Here is a 19195-nt window from a genome sequence, read left to right as displayed (position 1 = left end):
AAAGAGTAACAGGGTGGGGGGAGGGAGACATAGACATCCTCCTTCGCGAAACCCCTCGCACGCCGAGCACAAACAACAACAGAGCAAGCGGACTTCTACTTTGCAAAAGGGAAGCAACATTGTAGTCGCGGCAGTTTTGCAGGGAGAGGGAGAACTTGCGGGGCTTGCAGAGACGCCCCGCGTCACCTCGCCGCCGGCCACCCCCCTTCACACACACACACACACACACACCGCCCGGAGCAGCCCCCTCCTGGGACAGTCCGTTCCTTTTTTTTTTTTTTTTCCCCTCCCCTGGTCCGGAGGAGCCGCGGGGGAAGTACGCAGGCTGGGACGTGGGGAGCGAGGGCGACCCTGGGCGCGGGTGTAAATCAGTCACCTGAGCGCTGAGGGGCCGCGGCGAGGGCGCGCGCGGGCGGGCGGGCGGGGAGAGGCGGAGGCGGCGAGCGCGGCGGCCCGGAGGAAATCGGGAGGGGGAGGGCGAGCAAGGCCGAGACTGAAGGAGCGAGCGGCGGCCGAGGGGCTGGTCCAGGCGCGGCCGCTAAGAGGAGACCAAGAGGCGGGGGCTGCACTTGACAACCAGCATGCCGAGATGGTAAGAAGTTTCCACCCTCCTTCCCCTTTATTCTAGACTCCGCCAGGAGTGACCCCGGCCGCCCGAGCACCCCCGGGGCCGCCGGGGGCTTGCGTTTTCCTCCAGTCCCGTGGCGGGGGGCGCCTGGGAGGGCAGGCAGCAGAGGCAGGAGACCTCCCCACACCAGTCCAACCTGGCCCCTGCTGTGCTCCCGAAATCCTCCCCTAAACTTGGCCCCAAGTTTCCGCGGCGAGCTCCAGGTGGGAGGGTGTGTGTGTATGGAGGGGCGGGGGTTGGGAGGGTCGCCCAGGGTGGCCCCTTCGGGCGGCGTCCGAGCCAAGGTGAGCCGCTGGCGAGCGGGAGGCTCCGGGGTGGGGGGGCCGAGCCCCGGGCGGACGCGATGGAAGGGACGCGGGGGATGAGTGGAGCGCAGCAAGGAGCTGGCGGCGCAGAGGAGAGCGGCGGGGACCCGCGGGAACTTTCACAACTTGCCTGCGACCGAGCGGCCGGCGGCGGGACATGGGTGCCAGGGCGCACAGGGGCGCTGTGCCGCGTGGGGCACCGTTGCCGGGTACCCCCGGCCCGCCTACTCGCCCCCACTGGTCTCCCGCACGCTCGGGACCCCGCTTCGTCCGCGGGGATGTAGGCACCGCTCCTGCAGGTCTTAGGCAGAATGTGCATATAGCGCAGGGCGGCCAGAGCAACCCTGGAGGTACCGAAAGACCCTTCCGAAGTGCAGTTCTGAGGAAACCAATTTGTTTTACTTAACGCACTGGCTGCAGAGTGGGATTGGGGGCTCGGGGAGGGGGCAGAATGAGGGCGAAAGGGCTTAAGAGCGGGGGGAAAAAAACACCCTACAAAACAAAAGTAGGTGAAATCCTCGGTGAAGTGAGGCTGAGATTTTTTAAAAAGTTCCAAGTGCGAAAGGTGGAGGGAATGGGATGGTTTTGCGAAGCAGGCTCGGACGCAGCCCTGGACGCGGAGCGGCTTCTCTGCAGCGAGGAAGGGAGCGCGGACGCGCCGCGCTGTCCGCTTTCGGGGAAGTGATTTGTTAGAAGTGGGGCTTGACCACTCCCTTCCTTTTGAGTTCGCTTCCACCCAGTTGCTATTGTTAGCCCCACTTGGGCATCTGCTTGGAGCGTGTTTCTCGTGGAGACGGAGCATGGAAGGAGAAGGGTAATAACGGGGTGGCGTTCTCCCCTCCCCGCTTCCCTTCCCCTAATGTGACATCTCTTGTTTCAGTGATCAAAGTCACAACGGGAGTATAGGAGAATGCGACTGTCAAACGCAGGCGCGCGCGCACACACACGCACACACTCACACACACACACACACTCACACACAATAGCATGCGCCCAGGACTGTGGTTACAGTAAGGCTGACAGAAATTAAAGTGGTTTTGAAAGCAGCAGTGCGATTTATGATGGTTCCCATTTACCCTAGAGTCAAGCTGTTGTAAGAGTGATGTAAAAAGACATCATAAAATAATCCTGTGTACCCAGGATTAAAGTGGCAGAAAGTGGCCTGTTTTATTATTTTTTATGTACTTCGTGGACAGTTGCAGTGGTTGGAACCTGTATATAAGAGACACATCAAAACAAAATACTCAATATATCTGCTGAGAGCTTCAGAAATGCCCTTCTAACGGCGTTTTACGCCAGAACGCTGTAAAGGCTGGTTGTAGGTAGTATTTTTCTTCCTTTCCCCCTCGCCTGCAGTAGTATTTGTCTACACATCTATGCCCCTGTGCTAATCACTTTGAACAGTAGCTCAGCCCGTTTGTCATTCGCTGCTGTGAATTCTGCAGTTTCAGATGTTAGCGTGCACGTACATACATGCTTTAAGTGGGGAATTTATTTCTGGCAGGGCTACTTACTGTGTCTGGTCTGAAGATGTACTTGAGTAGCGAGACCTTGTACAAGTTATTAGAACTTCCTTTACCCTTTGGAATCACCCAAAAAAAAAAAATCCCTTGTGAACCTTTAGCGGGTATCTGTGTTTCCTATTATATTTGTAGCTGTTTCATTTAGGTTGTTCAGTCTTAATGAAGTTCTTAGGGGTAGCTAGTCTTTCTGTTCCCGGAGAGCAGTGTATTTAAAATCCAGATTGCTAATTACTTTACCAAAGTACCAGGAGTATCTTCACCTGAGGGAAGTAATAGCGAGTGTGAATGTGAACTTTATTTGGAGTATCTTGTGAGAAAGGTATGAAACGGTCTCCCCCCCCCCCCCAAGCCCCTTGAGAGTGTTGAGTTGGGTAGTATTTGCATGTAAAACTGTGACTAAGAATCCACCCCCACGTGGTTTTGAAAATAAATATTAAGGAAATATTAATAGCAGTATTAGCATTCCTGATGTCTGATTTTTTTTTTCCCTCTTTCACCTGAGTTGTACAATATCTGTCAGGCAGCAGGGCTGTGTGATTCCAAAAAGAAGCAGACAAAAGCAGAGCTGACTATTGCTATATTAAAATGTAAGTGTTACAGTTTGAATTTTCAAGTGAGAGTTTTTGAGTTCAGTGCTTTACATAACATTTTGTCCTAATCTTGCTTGCTGTCAGGGATGTTTCATGGTTGTGCAATTGCTGCAGTCAAGAATGCCAATTTGCATTCCAGGAGTGTCATTTGATTACTTTTATCTGCACAGCTCCAAGACCGGCCCAGACCTCTCGTTTCATCTTGCCATGTCACGAGTCAATGCTGTGTCGTCTTTTCAGAAATCTGCCTGATTTAGACAAGAAAGAAAAGTACTTTCATGTTGCAGCCGCAGTCCCCTGCTAACTTGTCAGCAGCAGGATATGATTCACTTGGGCCCAGAAGAATGGAACAGAGAGGCGGGTTAGGCGGTTCAATAAAGCCCACGGACAGGTAGTGTGTGACATCCCCAGAGAGCTGCAGTTAATGAAGAACAGGTCTGCTTAGTTCTCCACACGCTGACCTGGTGCTGTCCCCACAGTTTTCTCATTTGATCTTTCCCAGCAAATTGATCTTTTCTTGTATTTTTTTGCCTTCCAAGTTAGTCCTTGTGGGACTGAAATTAGCAGAGCAACTTAAGTTGGATAATACAGCTGTTCAGAAAAGAAGAAATTGGACACTGCCTCAAAAAGGGGTGGGGGTGAGGGGGGTAGAGGGAGCTGTTCTTTTTGTTGTTGTGCCTGGGAATATTTCTTATATTAAGGGAGTCCAAAATAGGTGATGACTTGAAGTTAGTGGTTTCCTTTGCTTTTAATTTTAGAGTTAACATTCAGCACTGTTTTAAATATTCCTTAAATATTTGAAAGATGGCCTTAGTGACTGTAAGGAGTTCGATTTAGCATTGTTCACATTCACTTGTTTGAAGTGATTTGCCTTTCGACTCTGTGGCTTTTATGGCTATTGGAAGATGGACTAACTATCAATGGCATACTTCAACTGTATTATTTATAGTCTTCTAAATAACTACAAACCCCAGATATCCAATACTGAATTCAGAAAAGATTAAACAATAAAAAAGTCATTACCAGTGTTGTATATAAATATTATGGTACGTGAAAATGTTTTCTACAAGTTACCATCAGCATCTCTGCTTTACATGGATTCCAGAGATACACTGCTCATAATGTGTAATTTTTTTCCTTCACTTATTTTTGAGATTCTGCATTTACTGTAGGCCCTTAGAACCGAGATCACAAGTTTGAATTTCTGTGGATGTTTACAATTTGTTTTTTGAGGTTAGAATTAATTTTAGACAAGGTGGGTAAAACTAAGTTGAGAATGTACATATAGTTTAGACATTAGTCTCTCCATAGAATTTTGCCTAGAAAGCTTAGGTTGGAAGCAATTAATAAATTCTTAACCTGATGCATGATGTAAGGAGCAGTGCTTTCTGAATTCCTTAGCAGTGGTCTCATTTACCATCCACATCCTGACAAGAAACAGAGTTGAAAACAACCTTTCTTGTGGAAGGGGAGGCAGTCTGCTCCAATCTTTCTTGTTGGATGGGAATTATATAGGATCGCTGGTTAGTAACCTCCTCTCTGAAGAGCTAGAGGGAGCCTCATGATTTCACTAGATATACTTAATGTTTAAAAAAAAAAAAGTGTACTCTAGCAATCAGAATCCTGCACAAAAAGAGTAGGTAATGAATACTGGCTTAGTGTTTAGGCTTGGACGTGCGATTATGTTTTTGTTTTTGTGTTTAAGTCTGTGAAGAAGCAACAGAACTTTGTGCAAGAGCAGTCAGGGCTCCCTCTGAGCTTTCTAGGGTTCTACTATCCAAGTGATGTGAAGATCAAGCAAAAGGCAACCAAATATATTTTAAATGTTTCAGTTTACCTGACTGGTGTTTGTTTTGTCAACTGAAGGAGTTAGCCTCATGTTAGGCAGCCAGCCTTGCAGTCCCATGAGAAGTAAATTCCCATCCCTGTTTTCAGTCCACTCATGACAACTCTTGTTCTGAAAACAAGGATTTTGAATAGTACCACATACACTGGATATTTGGGATCAAAAGCACTTTTAAAATAAGTGCTTCCTGTTATAAGCATAAATAATTAACCATTTATAAAGCTGATATATTAGGAATCCATAAATAAGTTAAATGTAAAAAGAATTAATATTATGTTTGAGATTTTTCATTATGCTGAGATTTTCCATTTAATTTCATGTTTATCAGCCTTTTCACTAAAATTTGTGATTTGTTTATATCAGAGTCAGGGTCATAATTGCTCTTTAATATTTATATGCTAGTTTTTAGGAGCATTACTTTGGACAAACTTATTTACCATTTAAGTAAATAATATAATCCACTGAGATAAACTCCCTAGATTTGTCTTTTTTTAAATCTCTTGCACAGTAGCGCTCATTATGTCGCTATCCAGTAATAGTCTTTATTTGTTGCTTATTAGAACCCTCAGTACACTCTAGAGTTCAACTGTAATTTAATTTGGCTGTCCAAAGAGCCTCCCTTGTTTTAAAACATGTTCTCAGTATGCTTTTACCATTTGTTGTGAACCTATGTTCTAACTCATGCGTACACTTCAGAATGTTAGTACAGATATCATTTTAAAGTTTGCTGCAGCAGAGTCGTAACTTTTTTCTTTTAAAGAAAGTTGTCTATATATTACAGTGTCAATTTTGTTCTTTTTCCTCTGTTTCCCCCTTAACATTCTGGAGCGTTTTTATTTTTTTTTTCCTGAGTGATTTACATTGTTTTACTATAATAATTTAAAATCACTTCCCCAAGGATTATAAACTTCTCTCAAGGCATAGTGAGGACAGTCCCCCCTTCCAACACACACACACACACACACACACAAAGTTCAATAATTAAGAATTTTTAGCGTTTTTAGCGGAGGTCATTTCACAGTTGTAGTCACTTGGAATTATGTTGGAATTATGTTATGAAAAGTTTGCCTGCACTTAATAAATTGCTTGCATGGTAAATTCAGCCTCCTTTACAGTAATTGCTGGGAAGTTTTGCAATGAGTAGATGATTGAGAATTTTGGTTGTATTTGTAACAGAGCATGTTCACTAAAGACTAGAGCTTGACTGTAAAACTCTAATAAGATGAGTATTAGTAATTCTTCCACAAAGGGAGGCAGAATGTAGAACTGCTGACTGAGTCACTGGATGTATATCTTACCAGTGGGAAGCTGCATCAGGCCAGGCTTCTAGATACAGTATTTAATAGTTGTCAAAATGTACAGCATTGTCTTGTAACTTGAGGTTCATGAGTTCATAGTCCCTGCTTTTTTTGTGTTTGGTACAAAGATGTAACAACCCACACAAAACATTTTTCTCTTATTATGACCTTACATTTGCCAAAGTGCCCCATGCTGAAATTCCTTTTCAGTATCTTTTTTTTTTTTTTAGTCCAAAGCCAGACGTGTACCCAGACACAAAAGCCTCTGTGTATAGCAAGCTGTTTTAAATATTGTGACTCGACGATGTGCTGTCCTTTCTCTGCTTGAGCCAAGGATCTCTGCTCAGTGTCTGTGGATTACCAAGCTCCTTCTTTATTGTACCTCTTGTCAACTATTCCTATTCATTTAACCTTTCATTAGTGTCTGTGCAGCTTCACTGTCTGCAAAGGCAAGGAAAAACCGAAAGGCCCCACTGTCACAGTTATTAGATTTCTCGGTTACATCCCAGCAACCATAAAGAAGTGAGAGTCGACACTATTGTGGTGCATGCTGCTGTCCCGTGGTGCAGCTCTTCTGTGCATGTCAAGGACATGTGCCACATGTTGATATGCATCCCAGGGATAAATGCACAACATGGGGGATAGGCCGACGCTGGCAGTAATGAGCTTTGTAGGAGTTATTGCAGAGACCAACAGTTTGTGAAGGAATTTTGCTTAACAGGCCAAGGAGATAGACAGAGTTGAGGGTTGCCAAGATTTGCCTGTGCGGAGCTTGTCAGTCACATTGTTTTCATCTAAACTTCATCTGAGGGGAAAATTGAATACGATTGACAGCAATGCAAAGTCTTCTTTTCTTTTCTTTTTTTTAATCTCAGGACAAAAGCAGTACTTCTGGTGATTAGTACATTGGAAGTATTTTTTTTTTTGTAATGATTGGATCATGTATATGAATAGATCTATTAGCAATCTATCTTAATTTTTACATATCTCGAAAAGAACTAAAATACATTTCATATTTTTTCAACCTATACAAAAATAATGTAGCCTATGAATTTTTTTATGCTATGTTTTCCCCTAGCTTAGACTGGTATTTTTACTTTGGTTCTTTGGAGATGTATTTTCCTAGCTGTCTTGATGCAAAGGAGAAAAAGGGTATCAGCGGATCATTTTCAAACAATAAATACAAATACAGATTTCAGCTTGCAAACTATTACTTCAACATCTCAGAGTGGTAATAGAATTACTTTTAAGAATTCTCAAAACATTTGAATAGAAATGATACTTTCATCTCTCTTTACCAAAAGTTTATTTTTCTAACTAGGAAAATAAATCTTTGTACCATGGATGAATAAAATGTTTTTATTTTCATAATTTAAATAATGTTTATTCTCTAAACTCATTGGTACCCTCTGATGGCTATTTAAATGTATTTGTGACATCACCAAATGCCTATAATGTTACTTTACCTGACCCTACCTTTTTTTTTTTTCTTCTTAGCCAAGACTAATTTTTTAGTAGTTATACTTGAAATTTTCTCTAGTCAGCCATCATGGTGTCTTGTGAAAGAATTAATGGGCTAAGTTGACTCTGTGGAAAGAGAGAGCTGTTCTGTCCCTTTCCCTCAAGTGTGATACATCTCTCTGGGGAAGCATAGATTGAATAATTGACAGCTAAGTGCCTAGGCAGCCTGGGACCATGCCGCAGTCCCTTGGCTGTTGAGCAGCCTTGCTGTGTAAGTTGTGTTGAGGTGGATCTGCCTTGATCATCTGACCTGGTGGCCTTCCCAGTGACAAAGTAGAAGCCTCTTAACTTTCTTTATTCTTGTAGTCCTACTTCCATTTGTTTTGGTTTGCCTTAGGGTAATAGAAGAGGCAAGAGGGACTTGTGAGGATCAGAGTTAAAATTTTGACCTTTCCCCTCCCAGGCTCCCTAAAACTAGGTGAACTAGGCCACGGCTAAGTGGTAATAGAGAAAGGACTATATAGCAGTAGCTGCTACTACAAGTCTCCTGATACAGTCCGTATCCAGTCAGTGTCTTGGTACAAGCTGTCCAACTCTGCCCTGGTAGGCAGTTGTACCATTGCCTGTTCAGGAGTGAGAACGTCATGAGTGAAGGAACAGGCCCCATGTGATTACCCTACGTTTCAAAACCTCTATCCCTCAGTGATAAAACAGATGAGTTCAATTATTTCTTAGTTAATTTCCAGTTGGGATAGTTCATATTTTTTGTGATACAATTATATAATCATAGCAGTTTTTATTAAATGTTAATTCTCAACATCACACAATTCACTCCTTTAATGTGTACAGTAAGGGACAGCCAGTTTGGCTAAGGGGCTAAGGAATTCCATGTTTGGAGAAGTTGGGTTTGATACCCATCTCCAGCTCCCGACTCCAGCTTTTCTGCTAATGCAGACCCTGGCAGTCAACAGTGATGGCTCAAGTAATTGGGCCTGGCCACTCATATTGGAGACCTGGATTGAGTTTCTGCCTCCTGGTTTTGGCCTGGCCCAGACCTGGCTGTTATAGGGATTTGGGGAGTAAACCAATGGATGAATGCTCTGTGTCTGTTTCTCTCTGCCTTTCAAATTAAAAAAAGTGTATTAGTACTCAGTATTCCATTGTATAGGTATGTAAATATATCACTGTTGATTCATCAGTTCATGGATTTTGGGTTGTTTACAGCTTTTTGGCAGGGAGAGAGCATTGTTTGCTGTGAGCATTTGTGAATGACTTTTCTGTGATTGTACGTTTTCATGTCTCTTGGATGTATACCCAAGAGTAGGATTGCTGGGTCATATTGCAATTCTATCTTTAACAGTTGGGGGGAACTACTAAATTGTGTTCCAAGGCAACAACAGCATTTAGCATTCTCACTGATTGTTTGATTCTTCAATCTCTCCACATCCTGTGCAACCCTTGTTACTGTCAATTTTAACCATCTCAGTGGCTATGAAGGAGTATCTTCTAGTGATTTTGATTTGTATTTCCATGATGTCTGGTGATAGTGAACAACTTTTCATGTGCTTATTGGCTATTTGTATATCTTCTTTGTGTAACAGAGCCCATTTTTCATTGGGTTGTCTTTATTATTGAATTGTAAGAACACGATATAGTTTGGATACAAGACATTTATTAGATTTAAGATTTACAAATATTTTCTCCTGTAGAGTATTTTGTTTTGCTTTACTTTTTAGATGGTGTCTTTGGAAGCATGCAAGTTTTAAATTTTGATGATGTCCATCTTTTTCTTTTGTTTGTGGTTTTGTTATGCTCTCTATCAAACTGTTGTCTAGCATAAGGTCATGAAGATTTACCCTTGTGTTTCCCTCTAAGTGTCTTACAGTGTGAGCTCCTACCAAGCAGCTTCATAGATCTTTGGTCTATTTGGGTTAACTTTTGTATGTAGTATGAGGTAGGGAACCAACTTCACTCGTTTGAATGTGGATATCTGTTTTGAAAACCATTTGTTGAAAAGATAATTATTTTTCCACTGAATTACCTTGGTACCCTGCCCGAAAATTAATTAGTTGTAGAAATAAGGTATACTACAGATAGCTCATGCAAGTGGAATCATAAAATATCTGTGGTATGTGTCTGTGGTGGCTTATTTCACTTAGCATGTCTTCAAGGTTCATCCATGTTTTTGGCATATCACAAGATTCCTTTTTAAAGGCTGAATGGTATCCTGTTGTGTATATATACCATATTTTCTTTATCCCTTCATTTGTAGATGAACACTCAGGTTGCTTTCACATCTTGGCTGCTGTGAATAATGCTGCTATGAACGTGGGTATGCAAATACACTTTTAAGGTCCTGCATTCAGGGACCAGTGCTGTGGCACAGCAGGATAAAGCCCTGGCCTACAGCACCAGCATCCCATATGGGTGCCAGTTTGAGTGTGGCTGCTCTACTTCCAATCCAGCTCTTTTGTAATGTGCCTGGCAAAGTAGCAGAGGTGGCACAAATCCTTGGGTCCCTGCACCCACATGGGAGACTTGGAAGAAGCTCCTGGCTCCTGGCTTTGGATTGGCACAGCTCCTGCTGTTGCAGCCATTTGGGGAGTGAACCAGTGGACGGAAGCCCTCTCTTTCTTAGTCTACTTCTTTCTATAACTTTGTCTTCAAATGAAATAAACCATTAAAAAAAGATTGTGTCCAATTCGTTTAAAACATTTTTTTTAATTTCAAAGGCAGAGAGAGATAGAGATAGAAACATATAGCTGTTCCGGACTGGTTTACTTCCCAGATGCCCTCAATAGTGAATACTGTGCAGTATCAAAGCCAGGAGCCTGGTACTCGATCCAGGTCTCCCATGTGGATAGAAGGTCCCAAGTACTTCAGCTGTCACCTGCTGCCTCCCAGTGTGCGTGTTAGCAGGAAACTGAAATCCAGATGGGGCTGAGACTCAGACTCAAAGGGATGCAGGTGTTCCAATCAGTGTCTTAACTGCTACCTCCCTCTGCTTTAGATTTTTTTTTTTTTTTGATAAATACCCAGAAGTAGTATTGCTGGATCATATGATAGTTCACTTTTTAATATTTTGAGGAACTTCCTATAGCAGTTGTAGCATTTAACATTTCTACCAACAGTGCATAAATGTTCCTATTTCTCTACATCCTCATGAACACTTGTTTTTTTTTTATAATAGCCATCCTTGCAGGTGTGAGGTGATAGCTCCTTGTTTTGGGTTGCTTTTACTTGGTGATTAGTGATATTGAACATATTTTCATCTGGTTGTTGACTGCTTGTCTTAATTCTTTGGGGAAATATATGTTCAAATCCTTTGTCATTTTTAAATCATTGTAATTTTGTTCTTGTTGAGTTATAGGAGTTTGATATATTGCAGATATTAATATCTTATGAGAAATATGATTAACATATAGTTTCTTCTGTCTTGAAAGTTATCCCTTCATTCTGTTGATGGCCTCCTTTGCTCTTGCTGTACAGAAGTATTTAAGTTTGACGCAGTTTCCTTTGTCTATTCTTGCTTTTATTGCCTTTAGCAGTTTACTTTTAAGGCCCAGATTTATCTGATCCTCAGGAGAGTAAAGGCTCCGTTAAGAAAGTACATTCTATTGTTTAGGTAAAAACCTCTTGGTGGTACTCCAGGGGACAAGAAATATGTCATTTGGTAGCCAAAAGATGATAACTCCTAGTTCCCTGTGAAACACCCGGGTTTCACTTTGATGTTTCTTAATTATCATTCAGTTTAAAAGCATTTTAGGTGTTCTGTATGATAACAGACACACTTCATGCCCTGAAGGGTAGAATTAAATACCTAGAAATAATTGTTTTTGGTTTTATAAATACCTCAAAAGGAAAGGGAAAAAAAAAACCATTATTGAGAAAATTTGCCTACTCAGACATCCATCACTATTAGAAAAACAGCAGCAGAGATAAAACTAAAAATTGTTGTATGATCTCCAAACCCCAAATAACTGGTCCAGTTCAGTTTTAAATAAATAACAGTGCTCAACTCTTGAATGGCTTGTTTGGAACCCTGAGCTTGATTTACATTTTACCTGGCAAATTTGTAAAATACTTCATTTGTTGAATTTAAGTAACTTGAGAGCAAATGGAAGGTAACTTAATTTGGAAGCAATTATGTTGTATCATTGTTGAATTCAAAGAAATATTTATTCCCTCAAAGTTCTAATTTTCTCTTTATTCATGCTAATAAGGACTTACACTTGTGTTTATTTCCATCTAAGAAAGTGCTTTTCTGCTGTTCTAATGGACCATTCTTGTCTTAACTGCTTTTGGCCTTTTGCCAGTTATCTTACACAAAAGTTTCATTATTCAGCTGGCATCAACTATTAATTAGATGAGGCACTGATCAAATTTACAGGTGGAGAGTGTATGGTTTTTTTTTTTAACCTCCTATGTGTTTACATATATAAACATTAGCCAATTTAAAAATAATATCGGACATATTTTGAGAATCTACCTCTTATTCTCTTTTGAATATTCTGTAGTGTATTTAAAATCTATAAACAGTAGTATGGTAGAAAATTTTATTTTTACCAGATACATGTTTTTTACTTACATGTAAATTCCGTTATTCCAAATGAGACATTTGTTCATGTGGAACAAAAATTGTTCATATTTTGACGTTTGCTTGTTGATACGTTTTACATATAAGGACTGACAAAATCATGTGTACTGTTACTGATACCTTACATAGTGTGGGGACATAAGGAATATTATTAACTGGAACAATACAGCCACACAAAGGCTGCTCAATTCTGTGTCCTGTGGTGTCTAATCTGCCTGTATCACACATTCCACCATCCAATGACTTGGGCAAGTTCATATGTATGCTAACAGATACGCTTTGGAAATTTACTATGAAGTTCAGATTTTTCTCTTCAAAGTGGTGATTAGCAATAAAACTTATTTGTTTGAACTGTCTTTTGATACTAAAATATTAACTTTGCTTCAGAGTGTATTAACTATAAAGGATATTAAAAAGTAGAGAGAGATTTTTTTCAACTTGGAGATTCTACAGGACATCAGCCAGATTTTTCACCCCATCAGTGTTCTTTGTAAGAAACATTTTCACATACAGGGTTTATGTCTGTGTTGGTCATCACGGCTTTACTTCTGTCCCCAAACAGCAGCCAGGCATCAAGTATTTCTGTGCAACAATGGTGATTAGATCTATGAAATTTGTTTGTGTGTATGTGTGTCAGAGTATCCATGACATACAGTGGTTTGTAACTTCCATATGATGGAACATAGAAGGCTGAGTCATATGGCTTGCTGAATTTTTAGTAGGGTGGGAGGGGATGGGTTTAACACAGCACATACGGGACTTTTTTTTTTTTATAGTTTTAGACGTGTTTATATATGGATGAATATTTAGTGTGTCACTGAATGCTTTACCAGTATTATTGTCAAATAGTATTTCTAAAATCCACATATTGCAAACTAATAAATCTGTTAACAGCCAGCAAATAAATGTTTGCTTACCATGTGTAGGATAACTTGTTGCAGATTTGAGTGGAACAACATTAGATGATTGTGTATTGATTTGGTAAAAATAAAAAAAAGTGTTTATTAAAATTGTTAGTTTAGCTGTACATTTGACCTAGGAGTTGTAGTTCCTTTCATTTTCCAAAGTCTAACACAGCTTTTAAGTATATTAGGTAATAAGAAGGCATTAAGCACTTAGCTTCTGTGGTACATGTGTCACTGTTAGGTGGATTACAGATGAAATAGAAGCTGTAACCATTAAGGAGCACAGCATCCATTGGCAGGAGGGTACTCGTGTCAAAGGAATAACTGCAGGCTACCGTCTGCCTCAGGTCTCATATGCCTAGAAACCCAATTTCATCAAAGTACCTTTGAAAGAGACCAGACCTTCTGGGGTTCCTTCACTGACTGAGGTGGGGATTGCACATGCGTGTGTGCAGGTGCCATTGATATGTGTATATGCCAGTGTTTGTGTGGGGGAAGCCCTCGTGTGTTTGTACGGGCAAGATGAGCACATTCTGTGCTTTGAGGGCACCTTGAAATGGGAGTCAAGTATGAACCAAAAGTTGCTCATTTCTTTATGTGTTCGGAAGCTGAGCAGAGAGTACGAGGGTAGGGATGGGTACTTGAGGGCCTTCTGCTGCAGAGGAACGCCTTACTGGCCTGTGTTTGCATAAAGTGCTTTGCCCCTGGGCCAGGCTTGGGAGACTTGACAGCGTTTACCACTTCTGCTATTTTTTGCCTCCCATTTCCCATTTGCTTGACAGATTCCTTTCTCTTTCCATATATTCGTATTCTTAGTCCATTATTAAACAACTGTCCTGGGAGCTGCTCGTGAAGGTGACTTTGCATCTGATTTTTTCATTTTTGGTGCATGTAATGCAGATGACAGTCTCACTGCACTCATTTTCAGTATCTTGAGGATACCTCCTGCTACTACCTTATACATAGCATGTTTTGTTTATGGGTAGGTAAAAATGGCAGGAGGCCATAGGATAAGGCAACAGCTTTTTTTCTTTCTTTTTAACCGGGGGAGTACTTTTTTTTTTTTTTTTAAATAAAAAAGCCTTTGTGGCTACTTATTAAAAGAAATCTTCTGTTATTAAGTACTTTAAAGAGAAATATTTTGATTTGAGACTGATCTTTTAAATAAGTGAGACAAACTGCTCTAGAAGTTGACAGAGGTGTGTGTGTGTGTGTGTGTGCACGAGCACGTGTGCATGTATTTAACTCCTGCATCTGTTTTCTGTGTGGTAGAAGATGTCTTCAGTTGCTTTTCGGCTTCTCTTCTCCCTTATAAAATTAAGGTCAAGATTAGGTCTTAATGATTCTCAGTAGTGTTTCACATTGTGTGATAGTCAACAACTGTTTATATTGTACTGTTCCATGGATGCTAAAAGGGACAGGAAGTTAAAGCTGTATATTCAGTTTCACATTGGTTAATCCCAGAAGCTTCCCAACTAGTTTTTTTTTTTTTTCTGACAGGCTTTTGTTCCTTTTAAAATGCATTAATCTAAGGAGAATTTGTTACAGGAAGAGAAGGTAGAAAGATAAGATTGTGAGCATCCATTTGATAACATCCAGAAAGATGGAAATCGAGGGAGCAGGGAGTGTCCTGTTGTCCTGGTCTCCTGGGTTTCGTGCTGGATTTTATACTTCTATCCAGATTTCCAGTGTATGCGTTCTGTTTCAGAGCACTCATGGTACAGTGCTTAATGTGAGAATTTTACTATTTAGACACACAGAATGTAGTACATTTTAAATTTTTTTAAAAGAATTATTTTATTTATTTGAAATACAGAGTTACAGAGAGAGAGGTAGAACCAGAGAGAGAGAGAAGTCTTCCATTCTGCTGGTTCACTCCCCAAATGACCACAATGGCCAAAACTGAGCTGATTTGAAGCCAGGAGCCAGGAGCTTCTTCCGGGTCTCCCACACAGGTGCAGGGGCCCAAGGAATTGGGCCATTTTCTACTGCTTTCCCAGGCCATAGCAGAGAGCTGGATTGGAAGAGGAGCAGCCAGGACTTGAGCCAGTGCCCATATGGGATGCTGGCACTGCAGGCCGGGGCTTTAACCCACTGTGCTACAGCGCCGGCCCCACATTTTTAATTTTTTTGAAAGATTTATTTTACTTATTTGAAAGTCAGTGATTGTGAGGGGGAGAGAGAGAAAGAAATCTTTCATCTGCTGATTCACTCCCCAAATGGCTGGGGCTGGACCAGGCAGAAGTCTTCTACTCACTGGCACATTAGCAGGGACTAGAACCACTACTCTGTTAGGGGATGTTACAAGGCATGACAACTTAACCCTCTATGTCACAATGCCAGCTCCTAAAATTTTAATTTCAGGAGGTGTCCAGACTGAAAACACAGTGAGAGATGATAGGGGAGAGAATGGAGAAATTCGACAGATGTGGAACACTGGGAAAAATATAATTAGATACATGAGAAACAGAGGGTCGGTAAACATGAGTGTCATTAGACTTATCTTTAGGTGCTTCCCAGCATTCATTTTCACTGTGATTTTTCAGACTATTTTTTTTTATTGTCTCTTTGCCTTGCACCCTTTAGCTGCTGGGCAAGCCCTGCGAGATCTGTCTTCTGATGGTCCGCATGCACTTGCTGCCTCAGCTGCCATCAGCCTGCTGCAGACAGCAGCTCTGGCGCACTGCAGTATCTTCTCACTGGCCTACTGTCTCCAATCTTGCCTCTCCCCACCCCCAACAGCCAGACTACTCTCCACAGAGATACTCTGCTTATCTCAACTCCCTCCAGTGACTTCTTATCACACCTGCAGGTGAAGTCCAAACTCCTTTCCATAATTGTAAGGGATGTGTAGTGCATGCTCCCTACTTGTCTCTCTAACCCAGCTTCCTCCTCCTGACTTTCTGCCTGCTCATTGAACTTTGAGGAACGTGTCCCTGCCTCAGCTCTTTGCATCTGTAATGCTCTTCTCTTACACTCTGGCAAAGCTTCCTCTCTGATTTCATTAGGATTCCCCCTCCATTGTCAACCGTTCAGAATGATCTTCCTGAGAGCCTTCCCCAGCTTGTTACCTTGCTGTGCTTTTTTTTTTCTTACTTGAAAAAGTGTTACTTATTTACGTTGCTTTTTTCCCTCTCTTTAGAGCATGTGTCACCACTTGAAATTATATTTGATTTTTTGTTTCTGTATAGTGTATTGCTTATTTTCTTCCCTAGAATGTAAACTATATCAGAACAAAGACCTTTGCTTGTTTTGTTAGTTTCTGAATTTCTGCTACCTGTAGCAGTGCCTGGGGAATACTGGACAAGTGTTTATTTATTTATTTTTTAATTTATTTATTTGACAGATAGACAATGAGAGAGAGAAACAGAGGGAAAGGTCTACCTTCTCTTGGTTCACCCCCAAATGGCTGCTAGAGCCAGCACAGGCCAGCCCAAAGCCAGGAGCTAGGTGCTTCATCCTGGTCTCCCATGCAGGTGCAGGAGCCCAAGCACTTGGGCCACAGAGAGATGGACTGGAAGAAGGAGCAACCGGGACTAGAACCCAGTGCCCATATTGGATGCCGGCACCGCAGGCGGAGGATTAACCAAGTGAGCCACGGTGCTGGCCCCTGGACAAGTGTTTATTGAATGACTGAATGAATGTACCCAGATATGATTGTCCTTATGATCATAAGTTGATTCTTTACCAGTGTTTCTCAGGCTCTGTTACTCCATGGAGAGTTCTTAATGGCATCTGCTGCTGTACTTTTCTGAACTGCTTATGCTTAGCTCAGTTGGAAGAGTGGTTTCTGGGATAGGTGTAAGCACTCTGAGCGTACAGAAATCATCCTATCAGATGTGGGGAAACTAGCACAGTTTGGTTTGTATCGTTCTATTTTTTGCATATTTTGCAGTGTAAAGGGTGTCACAGTGCAAAGACCTGTATAAAGGGAACATTGTGGAGTCAACGAAATTAAGACTACAAATTGAATATATGCTGGCCAAGGATGGTTAATTTCTCCTTCCTTCCTTCCTTCCTTCCTTCCTTCCTTCCTTCCTTCCTTCCTTCCTTCCTTCCTATCTTTCTATCTTTCTATCTTTCTATCTTTCTATCTTTCTATCTTTCTATCTTTCTATCTTTCTATCTTTTTTGACAGGCAGAGTTAGACAGTGTGAGAGAAGCAGAGAGAAAGGTCTTCCTTTTCCATGGGTTCATCCCCCAAATGGCTGCTATGGCCGGTGAACTGCACTGATCCGAAGCCAGGAGCCAGGTTCTTCCTTCTGGTCTCCCATGCGGGTGCAGGGCCCAAGCACTTGGGCCATTCTCCGCTGCCTTCCCAGACCACAGTAGAGAGCTGGACTGGAAGAGGAGCAGCCAGGACAGAATCTGGTGCCACAACCGGGACTAGGACCTGGGGTGCGGGCGCCGCAGGTGGAGGATTAGCCAAGTGAGCCACGGTGCCAGCCAGGATGGTTAATTTCTTTAAGGAAAAATGTGCCTCTCTAGTCAGATTGTTTGAGAGATTGTGTGCTTCTGAGTAATAAGGTCCTGTACTACTAAGAGCGAGCGTAAAATCTGGCTCTGCCATTCAGAAAATCACACAAATCTCATTTGAGTTGGAAAACTATTATATGTAAAATTCAGTATGGATGGATGGGTGTATCCATATATTTTTTATTTTTATTTTTTAAGATTTATTTATTTATTTGAAAGGCAGAGTCACAGAGATGCAGAGGCAGAGAGAGAGAGAGAGAAGTCTTCCATCGACTGGTTCACTCCCCAAATGGCCGCGACGGCTGGAGATGCGCCGATCCAAAACCAGGAGCTTCTTCCAGGTTTCCCACACAAGTGCAAGGGCCCAAGGACTTGGGTCATCTTCTGCTTTTCCAGGCCATAGCAGAGAGCTGGATCAGAAGTGGAGTGACCGGGACTTGAGCCGGTGGCCATATGGGATGCCAGCACTGCAGGCAGCAGCTTTACTCACTACACTACAGTGCTGGCCCCCCATGTATGTTTCTTTTTTTTTTTCTTTATAAAGATTTATTTATTTATTTGAAAGAGTTACACAGAGAGAGGAGGAGACGCAGAGAAAGAGGTCTTCCATCCAGTGGTTCACTCTCCAATTAGCTGCAATGGATGTAGCTGCGTCAATCTGAAGCCAGGAGCCAAGAGCCTCTTCCAGGTCTCCCACATGGGTGCAGGGGCCCAAGGACTTGGGCCATCTTCTACTGCTTTTTCAGGCCATAGCAGAGAGCTGGATTGGAAGTGGAGCAGCGAGGAGTTGAACTGGTGACCATATCGGATGCTAGCACTGCAGGCAGCAGCTTTACCCCTACGCCACAGCACCACACCCCTCATCCCCCCTCCCCCAATATATTTCTTAATATCAACCTCTGGTGGAATTCCCAAGTCTCTTTAGCTGATATACTACTGAGATGGGCTCCTTTGTACTTCTGTAATATGTGTACATACAGGAATGTGAGCTATTTCAGGGACTGCAAATTGCTACCTGGGGCCGATATGGTCCAGTGTTGTGGCCTAGTGGTGAAACCACCAGTCATGACATGGTCATCCCACATTGCACAGGTTTGAGTCTCAATTGCTGTGCTTTCAATCAACTCTCTGCTGATCTGCTTGGGATGGCAGCAGATGATGACCCAAGTACTTGGGCCCCTGCCACTCATATTGGAGACCCAGATGGAGTTGAGGGCTACTGACTGCCACTAGACCAGCCCTGGCCATTAGAAGCATTTGGGGGGTGAACCAGTGGATGGGAGAAATCTCTCTCTCTCTCTCTCTCTCTCTCTCTCTCTCTCTCTCGTAAATAGATACATCTTAAAAAGAAAGGAAGCTTGCTACCTGATGGTCTGCTTCTGGGTGATCTATGCTTTTGATTAATCTTTAAGTATGTTTTCCTTATTATTTTGAATAGTTTAATCTTCTTAATGAAGCTTCACTGGTTATTGTCACTTACATGTTTCTGAACAGTTTCACTGAAATATAATTCATCTACCACACAATTTATACCCTGTATCTAATTCTGCTAAGTATCTTTGGTGC

General features: G+C 42.1%; 1 protein-coding gene and 1 long non-coding RNA gene across 16 annotated transcripts in view; one reads left to right on the top strand and one right to left on the bottom strand.

Moving 5' to 3' along the window:
• Positions 1-583, bottom strand: part of LOC149128776 (uncharacterized) — a 73700-nt gene extending 73117 nt beyond the window's left edge. The window contains exons 1-2 of the long non-coding RNA XR_016215132.1: positions 570-583; positions 377-493 (exon numbers count right to left, since the gene is read on the bottom strand). This is a non-coding gene — a long non-coding RNA (uncharacterized LOC149128776). The remainder of the gene's footprint in view (positions 1-376; positions 494-569) is intronic.
• The window catches only part of BNC2 (basonuclin zinc finger protein 2), a 455230-nt gene continuing 436463 nt past the window's right edge, over positions 429-19195 (top strand). For 5 of the 15 annotated variants that reach the window (XM_070052561.2, XM_070052555.2, XM_089317450.1 and 2 more), the window contains exon 1: positions 429-592. In XM_070052561.2, the coding sequence (XP_069908662.1) occupies positions 590-592 (3 nt within the window). In that variant the 5' untranslated portion in view covers positions 429-589. The remainder of the gene's footprint in view (positions 593-19195) is intronic. The other 10 variants (XM_089317397.1, XM_089317384.1, XM_089317383.1 and 7 more) reach the window with 3 other exon arrangements.

Source organism: Oryctolagus cuniculus, chromosome 1 (genome assembly GCF_051225735.1).
Source record: "Oryctolagus cuniculus isolate XC-2025 breed Fujian yellow rabbit chromosome 1, ASM5122573v1, whole genome shotgun sequence".
Taxonomy (NCBI): domain Eukaryota; kingdom Metazoa; phylum Chordata; class Mammalia; order Lagomorpha; family Leporidae; genus Oryctolagus; species Oryctolagus cuniculus.
The sequence above is the reverse complement of the archived record's forward strand: the minus strand, read 5'-3'. Positions and strand labels throughout refer to the sequence as shown.